This window comes from Giraffa tippelskirchi, chromosome 5 (assembly GCF_054371585.1).
Source record: "Giraffa tippelskirchi isolate mGirTip1 chromosome 5, T2T-mGirTip1v1.2.pri, whole genome shotgun sequence".
Lineage (NCBI taxonomy): Eukaryota > Metazoa > Chordata > Mammalia > Artiodactyla > Giraffidae > Giraffa > Giraffa tippelskirchi.
In genome coordinates, this window is record NC_137279.1 from 40287581 (window position 1) to 40311139 (window position 23559).

Below are 23559 nucleotides of genomic sequence, written 5' to 3' on the forward strand. Positions count from 1 at the left end.
CTAATATCTATCTATATTTTGCACATTCATGACATACCTAATTTTTTATTAATTTTTTCAATATTCCTAGGTTTCGTGATTTATCTGCAAGTGTTTTCAAATTGTCACAAACCTCCCTCAATTTTTCCAATATATTAAAAAAAAATCTGCGTATAAGTGGATCCATGCAGTTCAAACCTGTGTTGTTCAAAGGTCAAATGTATAGTGTATATGAAGGTTCTATCCCTATCTATTTCTGTTGTTAATAAATTTTCATGATGTGCCAATGTCATTCTTTCACTTATTCATTCATTCCTTCAATCAGTCAATCAATCTTAAGTGCCTGTCACAAGACAAGCATTATCCTAGGGTTGGGAGTCTAACAGTGAGGAAAACAAAGTCTTTGCTGTCAAGGAACTTACATTCCAACAGGGCAGAATAGCAGGCTGTGAAAAACCTAGCCAGGGACTTTCCTGCTGGTCAGTAGTTAAGAGTCAGTGCTCCCACTATAGGGGGCACGGGTTCTATCCCTGGTCAGGTAACTAAGATCCCGTATGCTACTTGGCACAATGAAAAACAAACAAAAAAAAAGCAACAAGAACACCCCAGCCAAACAGATACAGAATATATCAAGTAGTAAAAGGAATTATGAAGATATACAAAGAAGGATAAAGAGGAGAGGAAATGATGAGACTGGGTGGGTTGCCATTTTATGCAGTGTTCTCAGAGAAAGCTTCTCTCTTATGAGGGGATATTTGAGCTAACAGGAATGAGGTAGGGGGAAGAACATTCCAGGCAGAGGAGACAGAAAGTGCAAAGGTTCTGAGGCATGCTTGAAGCCCAGGGAGCTGTCTGGAGTGACTGGAGCAGTTTGGGTAAGGTGGGAGAACAGGAGACAATGAGGGCATAGAGAGAGCTGTTGCCTGGACAGGTGCAGAGCTGCAGGGAAGTTTCTGGGAGTGAAATGGGAAGCAGAGGGTTTTCAACAGAAGAGCAATGTGGCATTGTTCACTCTTGTGTGGAGTCAAGAGTAGACTGCAGAAGAGAAGAGAGGAGGCACAGAGACCATGTAAGAGGTGACCGCAAGTGTCCTGGTGAAAGACCACAGTTGCCTGTTCTGGGGTGGTAGTAGCCAGGGTAGTGAGAGGGGTCTGGATTCTGAATTTATCTGAAGGTAAGAGCTAACAGTATTTGCTGAGGATGTGAGAGAAAAAGAGAAAAAAAGATCACTCCAAGGTTTTTGACTGTTCAACTGGAATAAGTAGCCATTGACTGAGAAGGGGAAGGTCTCAGAGTAGCCCATGTGCAGGTGGAGGTTGAGGGTTAGTTTCTAGACATGTTAAATTGGAGATACCAGGACTTCCCTGGTGGTCCAGTGGTTAAGAATCTGCCTTGCAAAGCAGGAGACTCAGGTTCAATCCCTGGTCAGGGAACTAAGATACCACAAGTCACAGAGCAACAAAGCCCACGAGCCACAACGAAAGATCTTATATGATGCAATGAAGATCCTGTGTGCCGCAATGAAGACCTGAGGCAGCCAAATACATAAATAAATTTTTTTTAAGAAATTTTGAGATACCTATTACATATCTAAGTGGAGATATCTAGAGGGAGTTGGTTTAGGATTTGGAGTTCCGAGGAGAGATCTGGGTTAGAGACCCAAGTTTGGGAGCCATGAGTACATGATGTTATTTAAAGCCACAGGCCTGGTGAGGTTACCCTCCAGTGTTAACAGAAGTAAGAAGAAGTCTGAGGATTAAGGTTGGGGTTCACCAATTTTTAGGAGTGAGGAAGAGGAGACACTTGTAAATATAGAGAAAGAACAGCCTGAGAAGTAGGAGAACAAAGAGAACAGCGTTCTAGTCAAGGCTATGGTTTTTCCAGTGGTCATGTATGGATGTGAAAGTTGGACGGTGAAGAAAGCTGAGTGTCGAAGAATTGATGCTTTTGAACAAATCCTTTGTTTACTTGGCCCCAAAATCTGTTCTCTTTGTTCTCCTACTTCTCAGGCTGTTCTTTCTCTATATTTACAAGTGTCTCCTCTTCCTCACTCCTAAAAATTGGTGAACCCCAACCTTAATCCTCAGACCTCTTCTTACTTCTGTTAACACTGTGTGGATCACAATAAACTGTGGAAAATTCTGAAAGAGATGGGAATACCAGACCACCTGACCTGTCTCTTGAGAAACCTGTATGCAGGTCAGGAAGCAACAGTTAGAACTGGACATGGAACAACAGACTGGTTCCAAATAGGAAAAGGAGTACGTCAAGGCTGTATATTGTCACCCTGCTTATTTAACTTATATGCAGAGTACATCATGAGAAACGCTGGGCTGGAAGAAGCACAAGCTGGAATCAAGATTGCCGGGAGAAATATCAATAACCTCAGATATGCAGATGACACCACCCTTATGGCAGAAAGTGAAGAAGAACTAAAGAGCCTCTTGATGAAAGTGAAAGAGGAGAGTGAAAAAGTTGGCTTAAAGCTCAAGGTTCAGAAAACTAAGATCATGGCATCTGGTCCCATCACTTCATGGGAAATAGATGGGGAAACAGTGGAAACAGTGTCAGACTTTATTTTGGGGGGCTCCAAAATCACTGCAGATGGTGATTGCAGCCATGAAATTAAAAGACACTTACTCCTTGGAAGGAAGGTTATGACCAACCTAGACAGCATATTTAAAAGCAGAGACATTACTTTGCCAACAAAGGTCCGTCTAGTCAAGGCTATGGTTTTTCCAGTAGTCATGTATGGATGTGAGAGTTGGACTGTGAGGAAAGCTGAGTGCCGAAGAATTGATGCTTTTGAACTGTGGTGTTGGAGAAGACTCTTGAGAGTCCTTTGGACTGCAAGGAGATCCAACCAGTCCATCCTAAAGGAGATCAGTCCTGGGTGTTCATTGGAAGGACTGATGTTGAAGCTGAAACTCCACCACTCTGGCCACCTCATGCGAAGAGTTGACTCATTGGAAAAGACCCTAATGCTGGGAAGGATTGGGGACAGGAGGAGAAGGGGACGACAGAGGATGAGATGGTTGGATGGCATCACCGACTCGATGGACATGGGTTTGGGTATTGGGTAGACTCCGGGAGTTGGTGATGGACAGGGAGGCCTGGTGTGCTGTGGTTCATGGGGTCGCAAAGAGTCGGACACGGCTGAGTGACTGAACTGAACTGAACTGAAACAAAGGATTGCCATTGTCTAGGGCCAGGTTCTGTGTTCTGCTGAGGCGACCTGATGCCCCCACCAGGCACATCATCTAAAGCCAAAAATCAATTTTTTTTTTGACTGTACTGTGTGGCATGCAGGGATCTCAGTTCCCTGAACAGAGACCGAACTCATGCCCTCTTCAGTGAAAGCATGGAGTCTTAACCACTGGACCACAAATCTAGCTGGTGAAGTGTTAGGACTAAAAATACATTCTTCTGGCTCATAATGCAGTTATTTCCAACCTGCCCCACTCCTTCCCTATGAGTGGCTTTTATATTGAAAAAAATGTTTTGTAATGGAATATGATGGTAAATTTTCCCTGTAGCAGGCTATATTTCATACCTTTCTATGAGCTGCTCCTTCTTCATAGCCTCAGCCATCAGTTTTTGAGATGGTGGTATCTTACAGAGTCCTGTGAGAAAAGCCAGAAACAACACCAAAGTCACACGTGGCTCTTCCTTTGAATTCTCTTCCCCCTCATTTCTGGCCTCCCACTGCTCCACCCTCAGAACATGTGATTGCAAAAGCTTAGAATGGGATTGGGGCTTTCCCAAGGTGGTAAAGAATCTGCTTGCGATGCAGGAGTTGCAAGAGATGTGGGTTTGATCCCTTGGTTGGAAGATTCCCTGGAGGAAGGCATGGCAACCCACTCTGGTATTCTTGCCTGGAGAATTTCATGAACAGAGGAGCCTGGCAGGCTATAGTCCCTGGGGTTGCAAAGAGTCAGACATGACTGAGCGACTTAGCACAGCACACAGCACAGAATGGGAATAGAGTGCAGAGGATAATTTTCTGGAGGTAAAATCCCTCTCTGAACTCACTTAACCAGGATACTTACTAATCTACATGAGAAAGCTCTTACTTAGCCCTGGAGTGTACTTGCCACTGGGATCATTGTATCCTATATAAAGCTGTAAAGACTTCACTTGGTGGTACCTGGGTGTCTCTTGCAGGGTCTCTGGAGAGGCATGCAATCACTACTGTGGTGTGATCTAATCGAGTTTTGTTTGGTCAGCTCTATCATTCTCATAAGCATTTTTGAGCTCATTATAAAATACTTAAAAAACCCAGGTAATATAATTTAAAAAGACACATGTACCCCAATGTTCACTGCAGCACTATTTACAATAGCTAGGACACGGAAGCAAACTAGATGTCCATTGACAGATGAATGGATAAAGAAGTTGTGGTACATATATACAATGGAATATTACCCAGCCATGAAAAGGAGTGAATTTGCATCAGTTCTAGTGAGGTGCATCTGTGCATGCTAAGTTGCTTCAGTCATGTCTGACTCTTGTGACCCTTGGACTATAGCCCACCAGGATCCTCTATCCATAGGATTCTCCAGGCAAGAATACTGGAGTGGGTTGCCATGCCTTCCTCCAGGGGATCTTCCCAACCCAGGTGGATGAACCTGAAACCTGTTATACAGAGTGAAGTAAGTTAGAAAGAGAGAAACAAATATCGTATATTAACTCATATATATGGAATCTAGAAAAATGGTACTAATGAACCTATTTGTGGAGTAGGAATAGAGACACATAGAGAACAGACTTGTGGACACAGCAGGGGAAGAGGGTGGGATGAATTGAGAGAATAGCACTGAAACATATATATTACCATGTGTAAAACAGATTGCTAGTGGGGAATTTGCTAGTGGGAACTGGCACTCATCTTGGTGCTCTGTGACAACCTCTGTGACAACCAGGGGTGGGATGGGGTTGAGGGGGGTGGGAGGGAGGCTCAACAGGGAGAGAATATATGTATACTTATGGCTGACTCATGGTGTTGTATGGCAGAAACCAACACAACATTGTAAAGCAATTATTCTTCAATTAAAAAAATAATGAAAAAACCCCCCAAAACCCAGGTACTTAAGAGTCTTCCGTGTTTTTAATATAATTGGAAAATGCTGTAAAAGCACTTTAATTTGCCTTAAATAAACATTTGGATAATTTAATAAAAGGCCATGGAATTTTTTGTGTAATACAAATAAATGAGATTCCTAATCACCTTCTCCTCTCTTCACTCCACCTTCCCCTACCACCCCATTAAAATACCATGTCTGTCAATTTAGTAGAACATTTTAAAGTATGGTTGATATACACTACATTTGTGCAGTGTGAGAGAAGTCAGTACTACTTAATACTGTATTATATGCTATTTATAAATTATTGGTGATTTTTATTAAGTGCAAAATTCTGCTAAAGTACAAATTATTGGCTCAACTGTGATTATTGTTTATATTTTTACAAATGTAATAATACAAATCCAATTCTTTACGATGCTTACAAATCTAAAACTTGCCCTGGAGAGGTATGATAATAATAGCAAAAGTAAGAATGACAGCTATCAGTTAATGAGCATTTTCTCTGTGCCAAGTACTGTGTTAATTGCTTTGTAGACATTATTCATTTTACAAAACCCTTATGAAAGAAGTTTTATTATTCCCATTTTAACAAAGGGGCTGAGATTTAAGAGGTTCTTGCAAAGCTAATGAGTTGGGATTGGACTGGGATTGGACTTTGGTAGCCCTGGCTCTGTCACCTGTGTTCTGACAGTGATAACCGACAGCCATTAGTGCCCAGTGTCTACAGTGTTTTTATGGGCATTTCTTAAAAGTCACTATCTTCTTAGACCCCAGCTTTATTCACAGTGTATATTACTCCCAATATCTTTCTTAAGAAACAACATAAAACTCTACTGATAGTGATAAATGGAAAGACAGGAGTAAGTAGACTAGACTAGATTGGATTTGACTACAGCAGAATAAAACGGGATCCTGAGTACTTCCTCAGCTACTCTGAGAAGTATGATTATTCTGTTGTCCAGATTTATCCTATCCACAGAGTCAAATACTCTGTTTCCACTCACTTTTCCCACTCACATTAGTGATACAAGCACAGTCACCATAATATTACATAACTACAAAATTAATTCTTCATTACATTTTTTTTTGGATATTTTATGGTACTTTAGCTCACATTTGTTGGATTTTAGATAAATCTCAGGGGACTGATTTCAAGACTCAGTTGTTCACATAGGGCTTTAAGTAGAGTCCAGGTACCTTTGAATGTTCTTGTGGCCCATCTTGCTTGGAGCTCTGTGCCTGCTAAGATGGATCCTGTAAGGCTGATGAAGCCAATCATAGCTAGTGTTGTCCTCTCTAGGTTTGAGGGAAAGACCAGCTTATATAGGAATATCTTTTTTGTACAAAGGGTTTTGAGAGGTTCTTCAAAAAAGGGAAAAGAAAATGTGTATCCTGTAGTGAAGATCACAACATCAATGTTTTCTTCCACTGTCCCATCTTCAAAGACAGCAGAGGTTTCTGTAAACTCCTTCACGCTGGTTTTAATAGTGACTGTCCCACAGAGGATACAGGTTGGCAGCTCATCATTCACAATACGTTTTGGTTTTTTCCTTTGACACAGAGAAGAAAATTATTCACTGTAGCTATATTTATGAGACACTCAGCAAATTATTTATTTAGTCAGTTCAAAATAATTATCTGCCAAGTCAAGGGAGTAAATTGACCAATGTCTAATTCAAAGTTGTCAATTCTCAAGTTGTCACTTGGTGTTTCTATAACAAGTTTTGTTTTCCTGCTCCCAGTAGAAGACATGTAGAAACTGACTGAACCTATTTTTTCCTGTGGGGTTTAAAATTCTCTCTCTCTTGGAGTTAATTTCTGGAGCAATGTCAGGATCAAGTATATGACAATCCATTTGATAATCAGTTTTGGATCTCACATCACCCAAGCCTCAAAGGATTGACATTCAGCAAAGAGGAAATTGCAAAAAACTTTTTGGATTAAAAAAATTATACCTATTTACTAATGGATTTTCATAGTGAACATATTTTCATTATGAACATTTTCATATTTTCATTATGAACATCATTCTACCTAATTGCCAGAGAAGGCAATGGCACCCCACTCCAGTACTCTTGCCTGGAAAATCCCATGGACGGAGGAGCCTGGTAGGCTACAGTCCATGAGGTTGCTAAGAGTCAGACACGACTGAGCAACTTCACTTTCACTTTTCCCTTTCATGCACTGGAGAAGGAAATGGCAACCCACTCCAGTATTCTTGCCTGGAGAATCCCAGGGATGGCGGAGCCTGGTAGGCTGCCATCTGTGGGGTCGCACAGAGTCGGACACGACTGAAGCGACTTAGCAGCAGCAGCAGCAGCTACCTAATTGCAGCAGACATGATGTCTATAAAATTTATATATTCAATCATTCATTGTTATTCATTTTTTTTCCATAAGTGAAAGCCATCTTATCAAAGAAAAAATATTTGGGTCAAGCATTTAATAAAAATCATATTTAATAACTTTTTATGCATTTCCAAGGTTTTCTTTTTCCTTGCCAATGTGTAGGTCTATACAGATGTATATTAAAATATATAATTCTAGGAATTCCTTTTGGCAATTCATACCTCTAATCATTCAGCCAGTGTGGACATTTATTAAAGGTTAGTGAGAGCTGGCCATCTGTACTCACTGGTGCTGTCATTTACTTGTGAATGGTAGCCAACCTGAGAACACTCAAGGCCAATTTAATCCTGATTTTCAAACTGGAAATAAAGTTTCCATCCTTCATTTTCTTCATTTACTAGTCTGCTACCATACAAATACTCCTATTTCAAGACCTTCTGTGGTACTGATGGACATTGTCTTAAGAAAATAAGCTTAGAAAAGGATAAACAAAGGCAAAGTCACAATTATTGAACATTTTAAGTTCTGAATTAAATAGAATGAGGAATATTGATTAAATAACTTTACCATTAATTAAAAATATAATTAAATACCCCTTAGTAATATTTAGTCCGTAATTCACATGGTCAAATCTTTTGTTGAAGTGCCTCTCTTGAATCCACTTCAGAATACAGGAAGGCAGAACTTGTGCAATAAAATTATGGTGTCTTCTTGTAACCATCATATTAAATGGGTAGCCCCCATCTGAAGAGCGGCCGATAACCCAGGTACCAGTTCTAGTACTGAGAAGTACCTAAAAATAAGGCAAGAAGGCTAAATACATGTACATCATTTTGTAGTATTTTTCTTTAATATATTTCAAATGGTCTTATAACATTCTGGTCTTATAACAACAGAGGACTAGTGAATTTGTACACAGATCTACAAATGACTGGGCTTCCCTGGTGGCTCAGTTGGTAAAGAATCTGCCTGCAATGCAGGAGACTGGGGTTCGGTCCCTGGGTCAGGCAGATCCCCTGGAGAAGGGAACAGCAGCCTGCTCCAGTATTCTTGCCTGGAGAATTCCATGGTGGTCTACAGTCCATGGGGTTGCAAAGAGTAGGAGTGACTGAGTGACAAACACTACCTACAAATGACTAGTTATTCCAACTGCTGTCATTGTTTTCGTAAATCACTTTGACTAATCTAAGTATCAGTTAAATATTCTCATCATGTTTAAAGAATAGTAGAAATGTGCTGTTTATCTGGCAATTTTTTACGTAAATAATATGGAATTTAAAGTTTTGAGATAGAAATTTTAGCTGAATTAAGTAAAAATCTACTATTTTCACATCTAATCTTTGTCCTATAACTTATGATAAAGTGGAATAGATTTCTAATTGGTGAACCTATGCTTGGGATTTCTAAAACCATTGTGTATACATCTTGGGCAAAGTAAGAGGTGCTTTTACCTCAAAACAAAGTATAAATCTGACTCCTAGTTGAACATTTGGAGATGTTCAGAAAACAAACTCCCCTTCCTCTTTGTATATGGGAGTTTATCCAGAATTACTACGAGAGTATGTAAAAGAAAGATAGTTGATGTGGGCGGAGCAATTTGCCCATTTGACTTTGTTCCAGGAGCTCCTCTGAAAAATACCTAGTGGTTTGGCATCCATACAGTTTTCCTCGACCGTTCTTGGAGATGGTTCAGTTCTGTAAAGCATGCATCACAAAAGGCTTTATGGATTTTCAAGATTTTCTTTTTCCATTTACCCTGTTTCCACATAATTTAGCAAATGTGGAATTCAGCAATTCCACATAATTTCCACATATTTTGGCCAGTGTGTTTTATACCTTTGAATATCACCTTCCAGACACCAGAAGTGATGCTAGGGGTGGACGTGCAGATTCAGAGATGGTGTACCTGAGCTGCGGTTCGACTAAGCTCCACTGCAATGTCTCCTCCAGTGTTTCCAAGACCGATCACTAAGATGCGTTTGCCCTGAAAGCCAGCTGGGATCTTGTACTCTTGGCTGTGTAGGATCTGGCCTTTAAACTTATGGATTCCTGAGGGGAAGGAGGGATCAGAAATATCTAGAGTTATAACTCCTTTAGTTGGCAGGCATAGGATCTTTGGGAAAAGGGACATCTCAGAAATATGGCAGCCCTTTGCTTCTGCTGCCAGTTGCAGGAAGTAGAATCAGCATACCATCTGCTAGCCCACTGGATACTGTAAGCCCAGATGTTGGTATGCCTTGTTAAAAACATAGGAGAACTTATATTTCTGTGTGTTCCATTTTAAAGCAATTACTTAGGGAAATCAAGCTTACTGCAGACGATAATAAGAAACATCTCATGCATGGCCCTGAACATCCTAGACAAGAAGCATTGGGTTGGCCAAGTTCATTTGGGTTTTTCTGTATGATTGTATGGAAAAACCCACAAACTTACTGGACAACCCAATAAATTGTTGATGCTTTATTTTACCCAACAGTATATTCTATCAGAATGTGATTTATGAATACATTAATAACATATTTACGGATTGAATTAAAACTCCTTTTTTGCAAAAAGAAATTTTGTAGCATGTTTTCATGTAAATAATTATTCTTGTTATTTAGGCTTGTTACTTAGCGCTTATTTTACTTTGTGTTTTATTACATACTTATTGAGCTTTCCAGGTGGCTCAGTGGTAAAGAATCTGCCTGCCAATTTGGGTTCAATCCCTGGGTTGGAAAGATCCCTGGAGTAGGAAATGGCAACCCACTCCAGTATTCTTGCCTGGGAAATCTCATGGAAAGAGGAGCCTGGTGTGCTGCAGTTCATGGCATTGCAGAGTTGGACACATATGAGCATGCACACATACACTTACTGTTTTATTATACTGTATGCTTATTTATACTTTATTCTTTTGTTATTTATATTTGTATTTCTCACTGATCTTTCAAGCTCCAAACACTGTCAATAGAAATATCACTATTATGATATTTATATACTGTATATGAAAAAGGCTACCAAATATTTCTTCTCTTGATTTTTTTTTTTGGTAGTTATCTTATTGGCATCTATAACAGACATAAATTGTGGGTTCATAGAAAACTAAGAATTGTAGTAACAGTGGAAGCAGAGCTATTTACAGTGGTGGCTGTCACTGGCAAAGTCCATTAACAGTTCCCAAGAGATAAAAGTAGAATCTGAGTAATAATGTCTAACCTTTTTCTTTTCCTTTGTACTTAGTCTAGTTTCACTTGCTTATAGGATATCCTGTGCAGAGGCCTTGTACCCAGCATTTCAGACTAGAGTTCCTAGTATGAAAAGGCTGTGCCTCATCCTTTAGCTCAGCAGACCATGTGCAGAAGTGCTGTGCAGGATGCCTCAATTTGAGATGGTGGCAGGGTACCACGGGCAGAGATGCTGCACCTGGCACTGCGATCTGGAGCCATGAGCAGCATGGCTATGCCTGACCTTTAAGAACTCCACACTCTTTCCTACTGATGAGGTGCCTATAAAGCAGCCCCAGAGCTGGTCTGTTGGGGAAAGATGTTCTTGAGAGCACAATCTCACACATCTCCATTCTCTGATGAGAGAAAAAAACTTATTTTTGCTTTTGATCTGACTTGGTCTCATTTCTTATTGGCTCAAATGATTTGGGGCAGGAATATTGTTGGGGACTGACTCAAAAGGGTCAGTCTAACCCCCAGTTAGATTGGAGTCCATGCCATTTTGATGCCTCCCATTTTAGTCTTTTGAGGAATCCATTAACAGTTTGGTGCTGGTTCCAAATTTTCTGAACTGGAAGTCTTAGTAGTAGTTGTAGTCTTTCTGTGTCAAATCATGTGGAATTTGTGTGCCAACAGATCACTTCAACTGCTCCCCCTGATAGTTTGAAACAAATCCAAAACAGAATATCTAAGTTATGGGAACCAAATGTCTGCCATACTGAAGGACAGCTCATTAGGGTGCATTCTGCAGAACTGGAAGTTTCTGGGTATCGCCCCCTGACTCAGGAATGTTTCTGTAGGAAAGAAACCTGTTCATTGGAATAAGATTAGGGAAATCAGTCAAGAGTCAACAGAAAACCTTTGGCATTCCTTCAGGTGCTTCAGGTAATGCCTCCAAATCTATACTACCACTTATCCTGAGTCATGGGAAGGGAATGCCGAACAAAAGAAGAATGATGGGGGCAGGGAGCTGCTAAGCTGGCACTCCAGCTGACCCCCAGGAGCCCCAGTGGACATTCAACAGAGGGAGAAAGCCTGTCAAATTCTTAGCTGACACTGGTGCTACCTACTCAGTTCTGAACATCAAATCAGGAACACTCAGTCACAAGACATGTAGAATTATGGGGCTATCAGGGAAGGCCCACGAATGGGTATTCATAGGACCATCAGAGTGTAAAGTGGACAAACATAGGCTCACTCACTCCTTCCTGTATGTTCCCACACAACCCATACTCCTGCCAGGAAGGGATATCTTAATAAATTGGGGGCTACTATATACCTAATGGGAAACAAATTGGAGATTGGTGTCCCCTTAGACAAAGGGCACAAGATGATAAAGTTAATAATGGCTGATGACAAACCTTTCCAGACAGAGCAGGTTAATCTCCTTGGAATAAATCTGAGGTCTGAGCCCAAGGATGGGTGGGGTAAGCTGCAGGAGCCAGTTCCATGATAATCCATCTAAAATGTGTATATAAATGGCCCAATAGAAAACAGTACCTCCTCCATTGGGAAGTCTTGTTGGGTACTGCCCTGTCACGTGGCCTAACTGTCCAGGGCCTTATTAGAATATGCCTACCAGCATCTAGTACCTCCATTCTCCTCTTAAAGACACCCAATGGGAAATAACATATGGTACAGGACCTTGGGGCAATCAGTGAAACCACCGAGGATATGCATGTAGTAGTCTCTAATACTACACACTGCTGGTTACTCGGCTGTCCCCTGGGACTTGGAATTCTGTATCAGATTTAAAAGATGCTTTACATGCATTGTAAACAATAATACTGCTGGGCAGTCCTGCCTTAAAGGGTCAAAAATTCCTCCACTATCTTTGGGTAGACTTTAACTAAAGACCTAAAAAAAAGATCTACACCTGGAGGAGGGAACCCTCCTCCAATGTAGACAAAATTCTGATCATCAGCCCTACTGAGGAGGCCTTTGACAAAAGTACTGTAACCACCTTGAACCACCTGGGGGATAAAGGATATAAGGTATCCAAGGAAAAGGCTCAAATAACACACTAGGGTGACCTGCCTAGGCTTCATTCTTACAGAAGGTAAGAGAAGTGTAGAAAGCACTGGCAGCCTTGCTCCTCCTAAAACTAGAAGACAGCTTAGGGGTTTGTCTGGGGATGGCTGGGTTTTGCCACGTCTAGATTCCTAACTGTGGTCTAATAGCTGGGACTCTATGAAAAATTAAAAAGAAAGGATGATGATTTTTTTAATGCAATTCAGAATGTGAAAAGACCTTTCAAGAACTGAAAATGCAATTACTTCAGGCTCCTGTTATGGGTCTCCAAAATTTATCTAAATTCTTTGACCTTTACATTCATAAGATAAAGGGGAATCATCTTTGGGGTATTTGTTCAGAAACTGGGGACCCCTTACTCAGGTAGTTGCTTATGTTTCTAAACAATTAGATCAAACTGCTAAGAGGTGGCTTCCTTGCCTCCCAGCAGTAGCAGTTACTACAACCTGGCCAAAGGAAGCTGAGAAGTTAACATTTGGTCAGCTGATCACTATATGAACTCCATGCCAGATTCAGACTTTGGCTAGTCCCCAGAAAGTCAATTCAAGTTCAAGCTATGCTTTTAGACAATCCAGTGGTTACCATAAAAAACTGACAGGCTAAATTCTGCTACCCTGCTACCCACAGAAACAGGGCCCCTGGAGCATGATTATATAGAAGCCATAGACATGATCTATTCCAGTTGCCCTGACCTAGGAAATGAGCCTCTCCCACATGCCAAAGAGGAATGATTCATGGACGGGAGCAGTTTTATGAGAGAAGGAAAAAGCCTGGCAGGATAGGCAGAGACCTCCCAGGCCTACCCTGGGAGGTCTTAGAGGTGAGAAGCCTACCCCAGGGACTTCTGTCAAAAAGGCCTTGCTGGAGCATTTGGGACAGGAAAGATCGTTGGTGTTCACACAGGATGTGTACGCCATCCTACACACATGGGGCTATTTGGAAGCAAAGGGGCATGTCTGCTGCAGAGAATAAACAGGTGAAAATGGCTTAAGCATATTGAAGCATAACTTCAAAAAATGTGGCAGTGATTCACTGTAGAGGTCACCAGGAGAAGAATGCAGAGGTAATAAAGGGAAACAAGACAAGTGCAATTGCCCAAAGGGTGGCCCCAGAACCAATAACCTGGCAACTGTTCCAGAACCAATAACCTGGCATCTATTCCCGCCCCCCCACCCCCATACCTCAAAGGCCGGATCCATCCAATTATTCCTCAATCTGCATAAAGGAAGAATTAGACACACCTAGAAATGGGGATTCACTAGAGATCTAGGAGGCCATGGGTGGCTAGGTAATGAACATAAGCAATAGCTCTTTTCCCAAACCACAGCTTGTCAAACCATCGGGGGGCTCGTACTACAGGTATATAAGGAACTCACTATGGGTATATAATTCATTCTCTGAGTTCATGGTCACTTCTGGCACGAGAAGTATAATCAGTCAGATACTTGAGACCTGCCCCATCTGCACAATGAACAACCCCAACACCAGATCCCTCAGAGGTCCCCAGATAAGGCCTGTTCAGACCAGAGGAACATATTCTGGGGAAGACTGGCAGGCTGATTTCACTGTCATGGCGAGAGTACCCAGCAATTCCAGGTATCTCTTGGTGCAAGTAGACTCTTTTTCTGGGTGGATAGAAGCATTATTAGGGCTCCCCAGGTGGCAGTAGTGGTAAAGAATCCGCCTGCCAATGCAGGAGGCACGAGAGACGTGGGTTCGATCACTGGGTCAGGAAGGTCCCCTGGAGTAGGAAATGGCAACCTGCTCCAGTATTCTTATCTGGAAAATTCCATGGACAGAAGAGCCTGGCGGGCTTTAGTCTCTGGGCCTGCAAAGAGTCAGACATGACTGAGCAACTGAGCATACACACATAGAAGCATTATTAACAGAAGTAATTGCCAGATTTGGGCTCCCAGGGTGCTTTCTAAGCAATAATGATCCAGCACTTGTGTCTCAAGTGATGAAAGGGATAATGAGTGCCATGGGCAGACCCTGCTTTTAGCTAGGAGGCCTTAATTATTGGAGAGAGTAGAAAGATTTAAAGAGCTTGAAATGGGCCTTAGCCAAGCTGTGTCAGGAAGCTCAAGAAAACTGGATTGGGTAGCTTCCAATTGCCTCACTCCCTATGTGGTTAGCCCCAAGGGATAAGTTAGAGTTAAATGCATTTGAACTCCTATGTGGTAGACCCACCCACTACCCCCTCCCCACCCGCCAAGACCCAGAGAAGGGAAACCTTAACTTGAAATGGAACAAGTCAAGTATGCCCTCCAGGTAGGTAAACAGGTGATTACCCCACCCACTGACCTGGCTCTCTACCCATTCTGGTTAAGAGACTGGGTGCACCTAAAAACCTGGAAAACCAGCAGCCTGCAAGACCAGCTCAGTCCTAAGGGGAAGAGACCCCACATGGTGATCCTAACACCCACACTCTGCCCTAAAGTTGCAAGGGATCACCCTGTGGGCACATCACCCTTGAGTGAAGAGGTTCCCGAGCCCCAACCTGTGGAAGGACACCCTGGGGCAACAGACGACCACCCCCCCACCCCCCCTACCCCCGCAGCAACCCGACTACTCAATTGAACCTCTCTCTGACCTGAAAACAACAAAGTGTGGCCAGGAAAACTCAGGCCACAGCAGTGAGCCTCCACATTGGGGGATGCCTGCCTACAGGCAAAAGACCTAGATACTTGCATTTTTAGGAAAAATTTGCTCTTGTTAATACTTGGGCTATGTATGTTAAATTGTCTGGTGTCCTCTGTCTCCAAAAGGTTAGACAAATTGTCGCTCAGTGATATGAACAGTTAGGGTTGAGGCCTGGTGACCGTCAACACATCTAAAAAGGCAGCTGGGAAGAAGCTCTGGTCCTCTACTCGGGGTGGTGAGGATGCTTGGAATTAACAGGAAGCAATCACAGAAGACAGATCTGAGCCCCTAATGCCCCTCAAGGATGAGGAACAGGACAAAAGACAGAGGAGGGATGTGTGGTTGGCAGAGCCCATTCTGGGTGATAAAGTCTAATCTTGTTTTCTTCTCCTTTATGCTTAGTCTAGTGTTACTTGCTCACAGGGTGCCACATGCAGAGGCCTCACACCTGGCCCTTTAGACCCGAGTCCCTAGTATGAAAAGGGTTTCTCCAGTGGCTCAGATGGTAAAGAATCTGCCTGCAATGTGGGAGACCCTGGTTCTATCCCTGGGTCCGGAAGATACCCTGGAGGAGGGCATGGCAACCCACTCCAGTATTCTTGCCTGGAGAATCCCATGGCCAGAGGAGCCTATTGGGCTACAGTCCATGGGGTCACACAGAGTTGGACATGACTGAGTGACTAACACACTCCTACTAAACTGCAGATTCCTCAGCACCGGGGTGTATGCAGAAGCGTGTGCACGTCACTGAATTCAAAATGTTGGCGGTGGTGGGCCTCGTGCAGGAACGCTGCTCAGCCCTGCAATCTGGAGCTGGAGAGTGAACATCACACCTGCACCTGTCTGGTGAGAACTCTGCCCCCTCCCCACTACAGAACACTACAAAGCAGCCCTGCCCACGATTGTTCCTGGAGAGCTATTCTCTAGAGCCAGATCGCACTCCTCTCCATTCTCCAATCAAAGAGGAAAGCCTCCTGTGCTTCTGAACTGAATTTGGTCTCTAGGCTCCAAGCAACACCAGGCAGGAGGACCCTTCTTGGGGACCAGCTAGAAAGGGTCAGTGGTCACAGAGGCTGCAATGGAAATTATGAGATGTGGCATAGGGAACAACAGCCATGGGGCCAGCGACCTTCAGACCCACTGATCGGTGAGACGACAAAGAATCAGAAAGGGGGGCTCTGCACTTTAGAGGACTCCTCAGCCTCTCACCCTAATTCTTCAAGTACCTTTGCAACTGTCTCCTCACCTTATCATTCTCTAGTCACTGATTCATTCATTTACTCAATTACATTTATTGAAGAGCTACTATGTAAAACACAGTGTTTTAATTGGGAGTCTTTGCCTGCTGAGGACCCCAAAGCTGAAAACTAAATGCAATAGTTGCCACATTTCTAGGGCCCTGCTAAACCAGCTAGGCAGAATTTGCAAAGAAGGTGTATGCAGACCAGTTATGTGATCCTTGGCCCCTTACTCACTTTCAAGGATTGAGTTGAAGTGGCCAGAGGTTGGAAATAGGAGATTTTCAGGAAAGGATTTAAAGTGCTGTTGCATTTTCGGTCCCCTTGACATGAAGCCAGATTTGAGGGGCTTCTGGGAGACACCTGTGTGACCTCGACCGTTGGAATCTATGGAGCACAGAGACTGGTGTGTGACCCATGCTTGACAGGTTGTGACAGCAATTGCCTGCAAGGGGTGGTGGAAAAACTTGCTGCACTGGTAGCAAGTTTTTCATTTAACTGCTGACAGTGTGGAATGCATGTTTCATGTGGACCAGATGAAAGCTATATAGGAGAGAGCCTGTCTGATGACAGTTTAAAGGGACTTTGCACATAGCCATCTGGACTGGCAATGAGACCTTAACCTAGTTTGTATGGAGATGACCCGGGGAGGAGCTAGGGTTGAAGGACTTGTCAACTGGGCAGCCCCAGAGTGCTTGGTCTATTAACAGGGGCTGCACTGAGAGATCCCTAGTAGTGGGGCTGGCCAGTCTCTGGAGTAGAGCCTTGGAGAGAACCCCACAAAGCATGGATCTTAAACACCCCCAAGGCCTGAGAGAACTAGCACCTCATTGGTGCCAGTCAGTAAAGAACTTTCCTGCCCCTGTACTTCTTCATGTCCTTCCCCTGACTTCAGTTCTGGAAGTGCCAGAGACTGGAGCAGGTGGGCAAAGTACTTGCAGGTGGAAGAGAGTCAGAGAGGAACAGAGAGGAACTGTCAGAGGAAGAGAGTAACCAAGCACACCATCTCTTTCCCACGGCCAGAGTCAGCACAAAGCAGGCATCAGCTGAGGAAGGAGAGAAACCTCACCATTACAGGTAACCGCAAGTTTTTACTATCACACAACATAGAATATTTCAGTTATAAAAATGAGAAGTTGGGGGAATTCCTTGGAGGTCCAGTGGTTAGGACTCTGTGCTTCCACTACAGGGGGCATGGGTTTGATCCCTGCCCCTTGTTAAGGAACTAAGATTCTGCATGCTGTGTAGCATAGACGAAAAAAAAAAAGATGACAGAGGACTTTTTATTATTTATGAGTGAGCAGAAAATTGGTGGGAATGGCCTGCAATTGCAACCAAGGGCAGGAGAAGGACAAGCCCCACAGATGAGTCCTGCAGGCACATTACGAGGCAAAACACAATGGGTTAATAACTGTACCTTACATGACCTATACTTTCAACATTGTACAACTCAAGGCACTATTTCCTGTTTTAGGCTTAGGAGATGTGAGGATAAAAGGCAGTCTCTAAGCTCAAGGAGTTCATCCTTGAGCAAGAAATAGGTAAATAGACAATAGCTAACTAACATTTATTCAGCTCTTAACTAGCAAGTCCCAGACACTCTGCTAAGGACTTTATATATGTTAATTAATTTAAACCTCACAACAACCCTACAAGGTGAACGATATTATGATTCAGTTTTACTAATGCTGAGAGAAAGGCACAGAGAGGTTAAGCAACTCGCCCAAGGCCATACAGTAAGTAGCAGTGCCTGGAGAAGTCAGGTCATCTGCCCATGGAGCTCAGCTAACAAGCATGCTACTATACTGCTTCACAGAACAGAGGGTGTTACAATAGCTCCAATGGGGCATCAGCCTGGACTGAACCAGGGCAGGCATCCTGGAGGAGATGAATTTTTTTTTTTTTCCAAAGAATGCCATTAGAAAGATGATTAAAAAAGCGAAGCACTAGAGAGTTTCAAGAAGAGGGAAAAGCCTGTGCCCCAAATGCATTAGAGAGTGGGGCTTCAAGCCATTTACTGGGGTTTGGCTGGAGAGAAGCTTGCTGAAGGCTCGACCTTGGTTCATAGATTTTGTATGTACCTAACACAATGCTTTTCAAATAATAGATTCTCCATAATTGCCTACTTGAGTAGGGCACCCAAGAAAAAGTGTAGCATGCATAGGTAATTCTGAATCATGTCATGATTGATGTCATAATCATGTCTGATTATGTCAATAATGCATTGCCCTTCCCTCCAAAGGAATCTATTTGGTAAATCAAAACAACTAATTCAGAAAAAGGGAGTCTGCTGAGGGGTGTAAGGCTTGGTTTGCCTTGTCACCAAATATCTCTGGAGTACTTTGCTACTGTGGTTTATTCATCTTATACTTATTCCCCTAATGTTATGTGTTGGAAAATGCTTAGCGACTACCTTACGAGAAGGAAGACCAGGTATTTGAAGTCCATGTACACCACTGACAAAGTTCAGTGACATTTATTAATACTTGATTAAATATAACTAGGCATTTGTGATCATTAATCTGTAACTAATGGAGATCAGTCCTGGGTGTTCATTGGAAGGACTGATGTTGAAGCTGAAACCCCAATACTTTGGCCACTTCATGCGAAGAGTTGACTCATTGGGAAAGACCCTAACGCTGGGAAGGATTGGGGGCAGAAGGAGAAGGGGATGACAGAGGATGAGATGGCTGGATGGCATCACCGACTCGATGGACATGGGTTTAGGTAAACTCCAGGAGTTGGTGATGGACAGGGAGGCCTGGCGTGCTGCGATTCATGGGGTCACAAAGAGTCGGACATGACTGAGCGACTGAACTGAACTGAACTGAACTGAAATGAACTGAATGATTACAACTGATGTGTGTTTAAAGAGTCACTCTTACACAACTTCTGAGTGTGGGAGAGGGAAGAATGATGAGAGGTGACCTGCAGAACTGGACTTTGTGCTCCCTGTCCTGTGATTCCCGTGTGGGCTCTGGGAAGCTCCAGCTCTTTGAGGTTATAACTGAGGCCAGGGTTATAACTTAACTAAGAGGGAGAAACACTTCTTAATCTGAGGAATCACATGTTTCTTTCAAGCAATTTTCAGATAGTGGATAATAACGTACAAAAAAGGTCATGATTCATAACAGTAGTAGCTGTTGTTTACAGAGAGTTTATTGTGGGCTCTGTATTATACTGTTTTATTTTTAAATTTTGTTTATAACAATTTTTATTGGAGTATAGTTGCTTTACAATGTTGTTAGTTTCTACCTTACAGCAAAGTGAATCAGCTATGTCATGTCACGTGAAAGTCACTCAGTTGCCCCATGAACTGTAGCCCGCCAGGCTTCTCTGTCCGTGAAACTTCCCAGGCAAGAATACTGGAGTAGTTTGCCATGCCTTCCTCCGGGGATCTTCCTGACCCAGAGATAGAACCCATGTCTCTTATGTCTCCTGCACTGGCAGGCGGGTTCTTTACCACTAGTGTCACCTGGGAAGCCCAAATCAGCTATACATATACATATACCCCTCCTTTTTGGATTTCCTTCCCATTTAAGTCACCACAGAGGATAGAGTAAGAGGAGAGTTCCCTGAGCTATGTGTAGGTTCTCATTAGTTATCTGTTTTATATATAGTATCAATAGTGTATATATGTCAATTTCAATCTCCCAATTCATCCCACCCCCTTTTTCCCACTTGGTATTTTAAAATATCTAAAACAAAAGCAACAACAGTAATAAAGCAAGCCAATGTTCTGGGAAACAATCATGTTTGTCATATAATGTTTTGAAGGACCCAAGAAGGAGCCAAAATTATTTATTAGATTTTAGGGTCTCATGGTTGTATTGGTCTAGCTCAAGTATGTGGAGAAGGCAATGGCAACCCACTCCAGTACTCGTGCCTGGAAAATCCCATGGACAGAGGAGCCTGGTAGGCTGCAGTCCATGGGGTTGCTAAGAGTCGGACACGACTGAGCGATTTCACTTTCACTTTTCACTGTCATGCACTGGAGAAGGAAATGGCAACCCACTCCAGTGTTCTTGCCTGGAGAATCCCAGGGACGGGGGAGCCTGGTGGGCTGCCGTCTATGGGGTCGCACAGAATCGGACACGACTGAAGCGACTTAGCAGCAGCAGCAGCAGCCCAAGTATGAGGAGGCCCTGTTGTATCAGTGTCAAATCTTAGAATCTGCACACAGGAAACAGATTTACATTCTGTTTCTGCCTGCCATTCACCAACTATGTGCAATATTTTGGGTTATTTTTTCCTTTGGGGCTATATTTCATAGTATTTCACATTTAATCCTCATCAATATTCTGAAATGGGAATTTGTATTTCCACTTTGCTGAGGCTTAGACAGGTTATGTTTATCCAAGATTATGCAAACAGCACAAGGTCTGGATCCAGAACTTTGTTCATGACCATTACACTAAATGCTACTTATCCAGGGCCATTGTCTGCAGGGAACCATTGTTGTTATTGTTTGGTTGCTGAGTTGTGTCCGACTCAGCAAACCGGAACTTCCCAGAAACCTTACACCATATCCACTCACCGAGGTACCTCACTCTGGAAACACAGAGGAAATTGGGATTATCTGTCTTGCTGTCCCAGGTAACAGACTCTTCTATAGTCTGGTCATAAACCCAACCCCCCCTCAGGACAAGTCTCTAAAATCTGTATGTGTGAGTTTCTTCCTTCGCCAATATCTGGGTTTTAGGGTAAAATAGAGGGGGACCTCAATATTTCTATTACAATAATTCCTCCCCTACCTCTCTGAAGTCAAGTTTTCCCCATAGAAACATTGTTATGAGTCAATTATATATTCCTTTAGTACCAGGTGATTGTCTGTTTAGCCCCTAGATTAGCAGCAAGCCTGAAGCTGACCCACCATTTACAATATTGCTTCTTTGCAAAATTGTATATTGAAGTATCCCTCGATCCCTAACACATTTAAAAAATAGAATACCTTGTTAATTTGAGATAATGTGCATCAGATTTATTTCATTTTTTTATTGGCTAAGGTTTGCAAACTTTGTTCTTTACATCTTCCTTTCTTATCAATTCTTTTAATTCCTCAGAGAAGTTTCAAAAATTCATACTCCACTGCCTTTAGGGCCACTTATAAGTAACAGAAAAAGAGTAGCTTTACTATATTTTAGTAATCCTCACTTGACCTCAAAAGATGGAGTTTTGCCAATTGTGAGTACATTAAAAAGAATGTGCTATTGAATCAAAAGCATTTACAAAGGGGAATTTCTAAAATTGCTTTGTGTGGATAGTTTAGGAGGTGGATGGATTATTATTGTGATGATTTTTTTGTTAACTAATTAATTTTATTTTTGGCTGCACTGGATCTTCATTGCTGCGGGTGGGCTTTCTCTAGTTGCGGTGAGAGTGGCTACTATCTAGATGCGGTGCACAGGCTTCTCATTGTGGTGGCTTCGCTTGTGGAGCCTGGGCTTTGGATGCATGGGCTTCAGTAGTTGTGGTGTGTGGGCTTTTAGTTGCCCCGCAGCACATGGGATATTCCTGGAGCAGGGATCAAATCCATTCCCCTGCATTGGCAGGCAGATTCCCAACCACTGGACCACTAAGGAAGTCTGTAATGACAATCTTGAAGGGTGATAATATTTCTTTATATGTATAATTTCTAGGCTAGTTCCTGAAAAAAATTCTGTCAAATTTCCTTATATTGTCACTTCCTTTAAGTTATTGAATTTCAGTTCACTTCTGATTCAAATGACCTGTAATTTAATGATAAAATTTAAAGCCTCTCCTTTTTCATGACAGATCTGATGGTTTTGAGCCCTATGTGATCACTAAACTTGAATCAGACAGGCATGATAAAACTTAAATGATAACATCAGCATTTATATTTATAAGTACATAATAAACCCTGACACCTGTATAGTGCTTCAGTCTTTCAAAGTTATTTGGTAATATTATTTCTGAGGGTGGACATAAAGTTGTCTAGAATCATGAGAAAGTATTTCCAATTACAAATCAGTAACTTCCAGTAGAACCCGGAAGAGCAGGCATGGTTTCAAGTAGAAATGACTCACCAGGAAATGACTCCAGAGGTAAATGGGGATTCAGGAAGTGTCCAGTGCAAACCATGACAGCATCAAAGACAGCTCTGTCCTGCCTCCCCTCTGTCTCTGTGACAACATCCCATTGACCAGTTTCAGAGAAGTCAGGACGCTTTGTTATGCTGCACACGGTGGTCTGAAAGTAAAAGACAGACACTCATTTTCCACCAGTCATCTTGGGACTTCATGCAATGACTGTATGGTAACCATGTTTGTTATTTCACATGGGTCAAGTGAGTCTCATGTTAGAAGGCCTTTCAATATTGGTTTATCTTCTCCCTAGAAGATACCGTCTGGTGGCTCAGACAGTAAAGCGTCTGCCTACAAGGCGGGCGACTCGGGTTCTATCCCTGGGTCGGGAAGATCCTCAGGAGAAGGAAATGGCAATCCACTCCAGTACTCTTGCCTGGAAAAATCCCATGGATGGAGGAGCGTGGTAGGCTACAGTCCATGGGGTCGCAAAGAGTCGGACACGACTGAGCGACTTCACTTTCACTTTCAGAGAAGTTAAATAATTTGTGCAAAATCTCAAAAGTGGTCATAAAGATTAGGACCCAAAACATCTGAATGACTTCACTGCAAGGAATAAACATTCAGTTTTTATTTCTGGTGAGAAGATGATGAGTTAAAATACTGAATGTTGGAAGAATTTAGGAAAATGAGTTTTGACCCATTATAATTTCTGTGGTTCAGACTTCTAGTTATTTCTTTCTAATGGGTTTCATGAACAAAATCCATTTTTCCTTTCCTCTGAAAAAAATTCTAAATTTCATCCTGAATGAGACTTTGGATTTAGAGAAAGAACCAGGAAATTCAGTATTTTAGTGACTTCAGTAAAACATGAACAGCAGGATTATTATCTGCCTTGTTCATATAGAAAGAAAATTAGGAAGAAGTTTTCTTAGGCATCCCATTTCAATTAGATTGGTGAATGGGCCAGCCCCTATTCATTAACTTTC

The 23559-nt window shown here is 42.4% G+C and overlaps 1 protein-coding gene and 1 long non-coding RNA gene across 7 annotated transcripts in view; one reads left to right on the forward strand and one right to left on the reverse strand.

Annotated features, from left to right (window-relative positions):
• The window catches only part of LOC145505996 (uncharacterized), a 191826-nt gene that overhangs the window by 89568 nt on the left and 78699 nt on the right, over nt 1–23559 (forward strand). The window lies entirely within an intron of this gene.
• FMO4 (flavin containing dimethylaniline monoxygenase 4) overlaps nt 1–23559 on the reverse strand; it is a 36918-nt gene that overhangs the window by 5981 nt on the left and 7378 nt on the right. For 5 of the 6 annotated variants that reach the window (XM_081489511.1, XM_081489514.1, XM_081489509.1 and 2 more), the window contains 5 exons: nt 22574–22736; nt 9318–9460; nt 8005–8204; nt 6261–6613; nt 3533–3602 (listed from right to left, as the gene is read on the reverse strand). In XM_081489511.1, coding sequence (XP_081345637.1) covers nt 3533–3602; nt 6261–6613; nt 8005–8204; nt 9318–9460; nt 22574–22736 — 929 coding nt within the window. Of the gene's footprint in view, nt 1–3532; nt 3603–6260; nt 6614–7731; nt 7741–8004; nt 8205–9317; nt 9461–22573; nt 22737–23559 lie in introns of all 6 variants that reach the window. The other variant, XM_081489510.1, reaches the window with a different exon arrangement.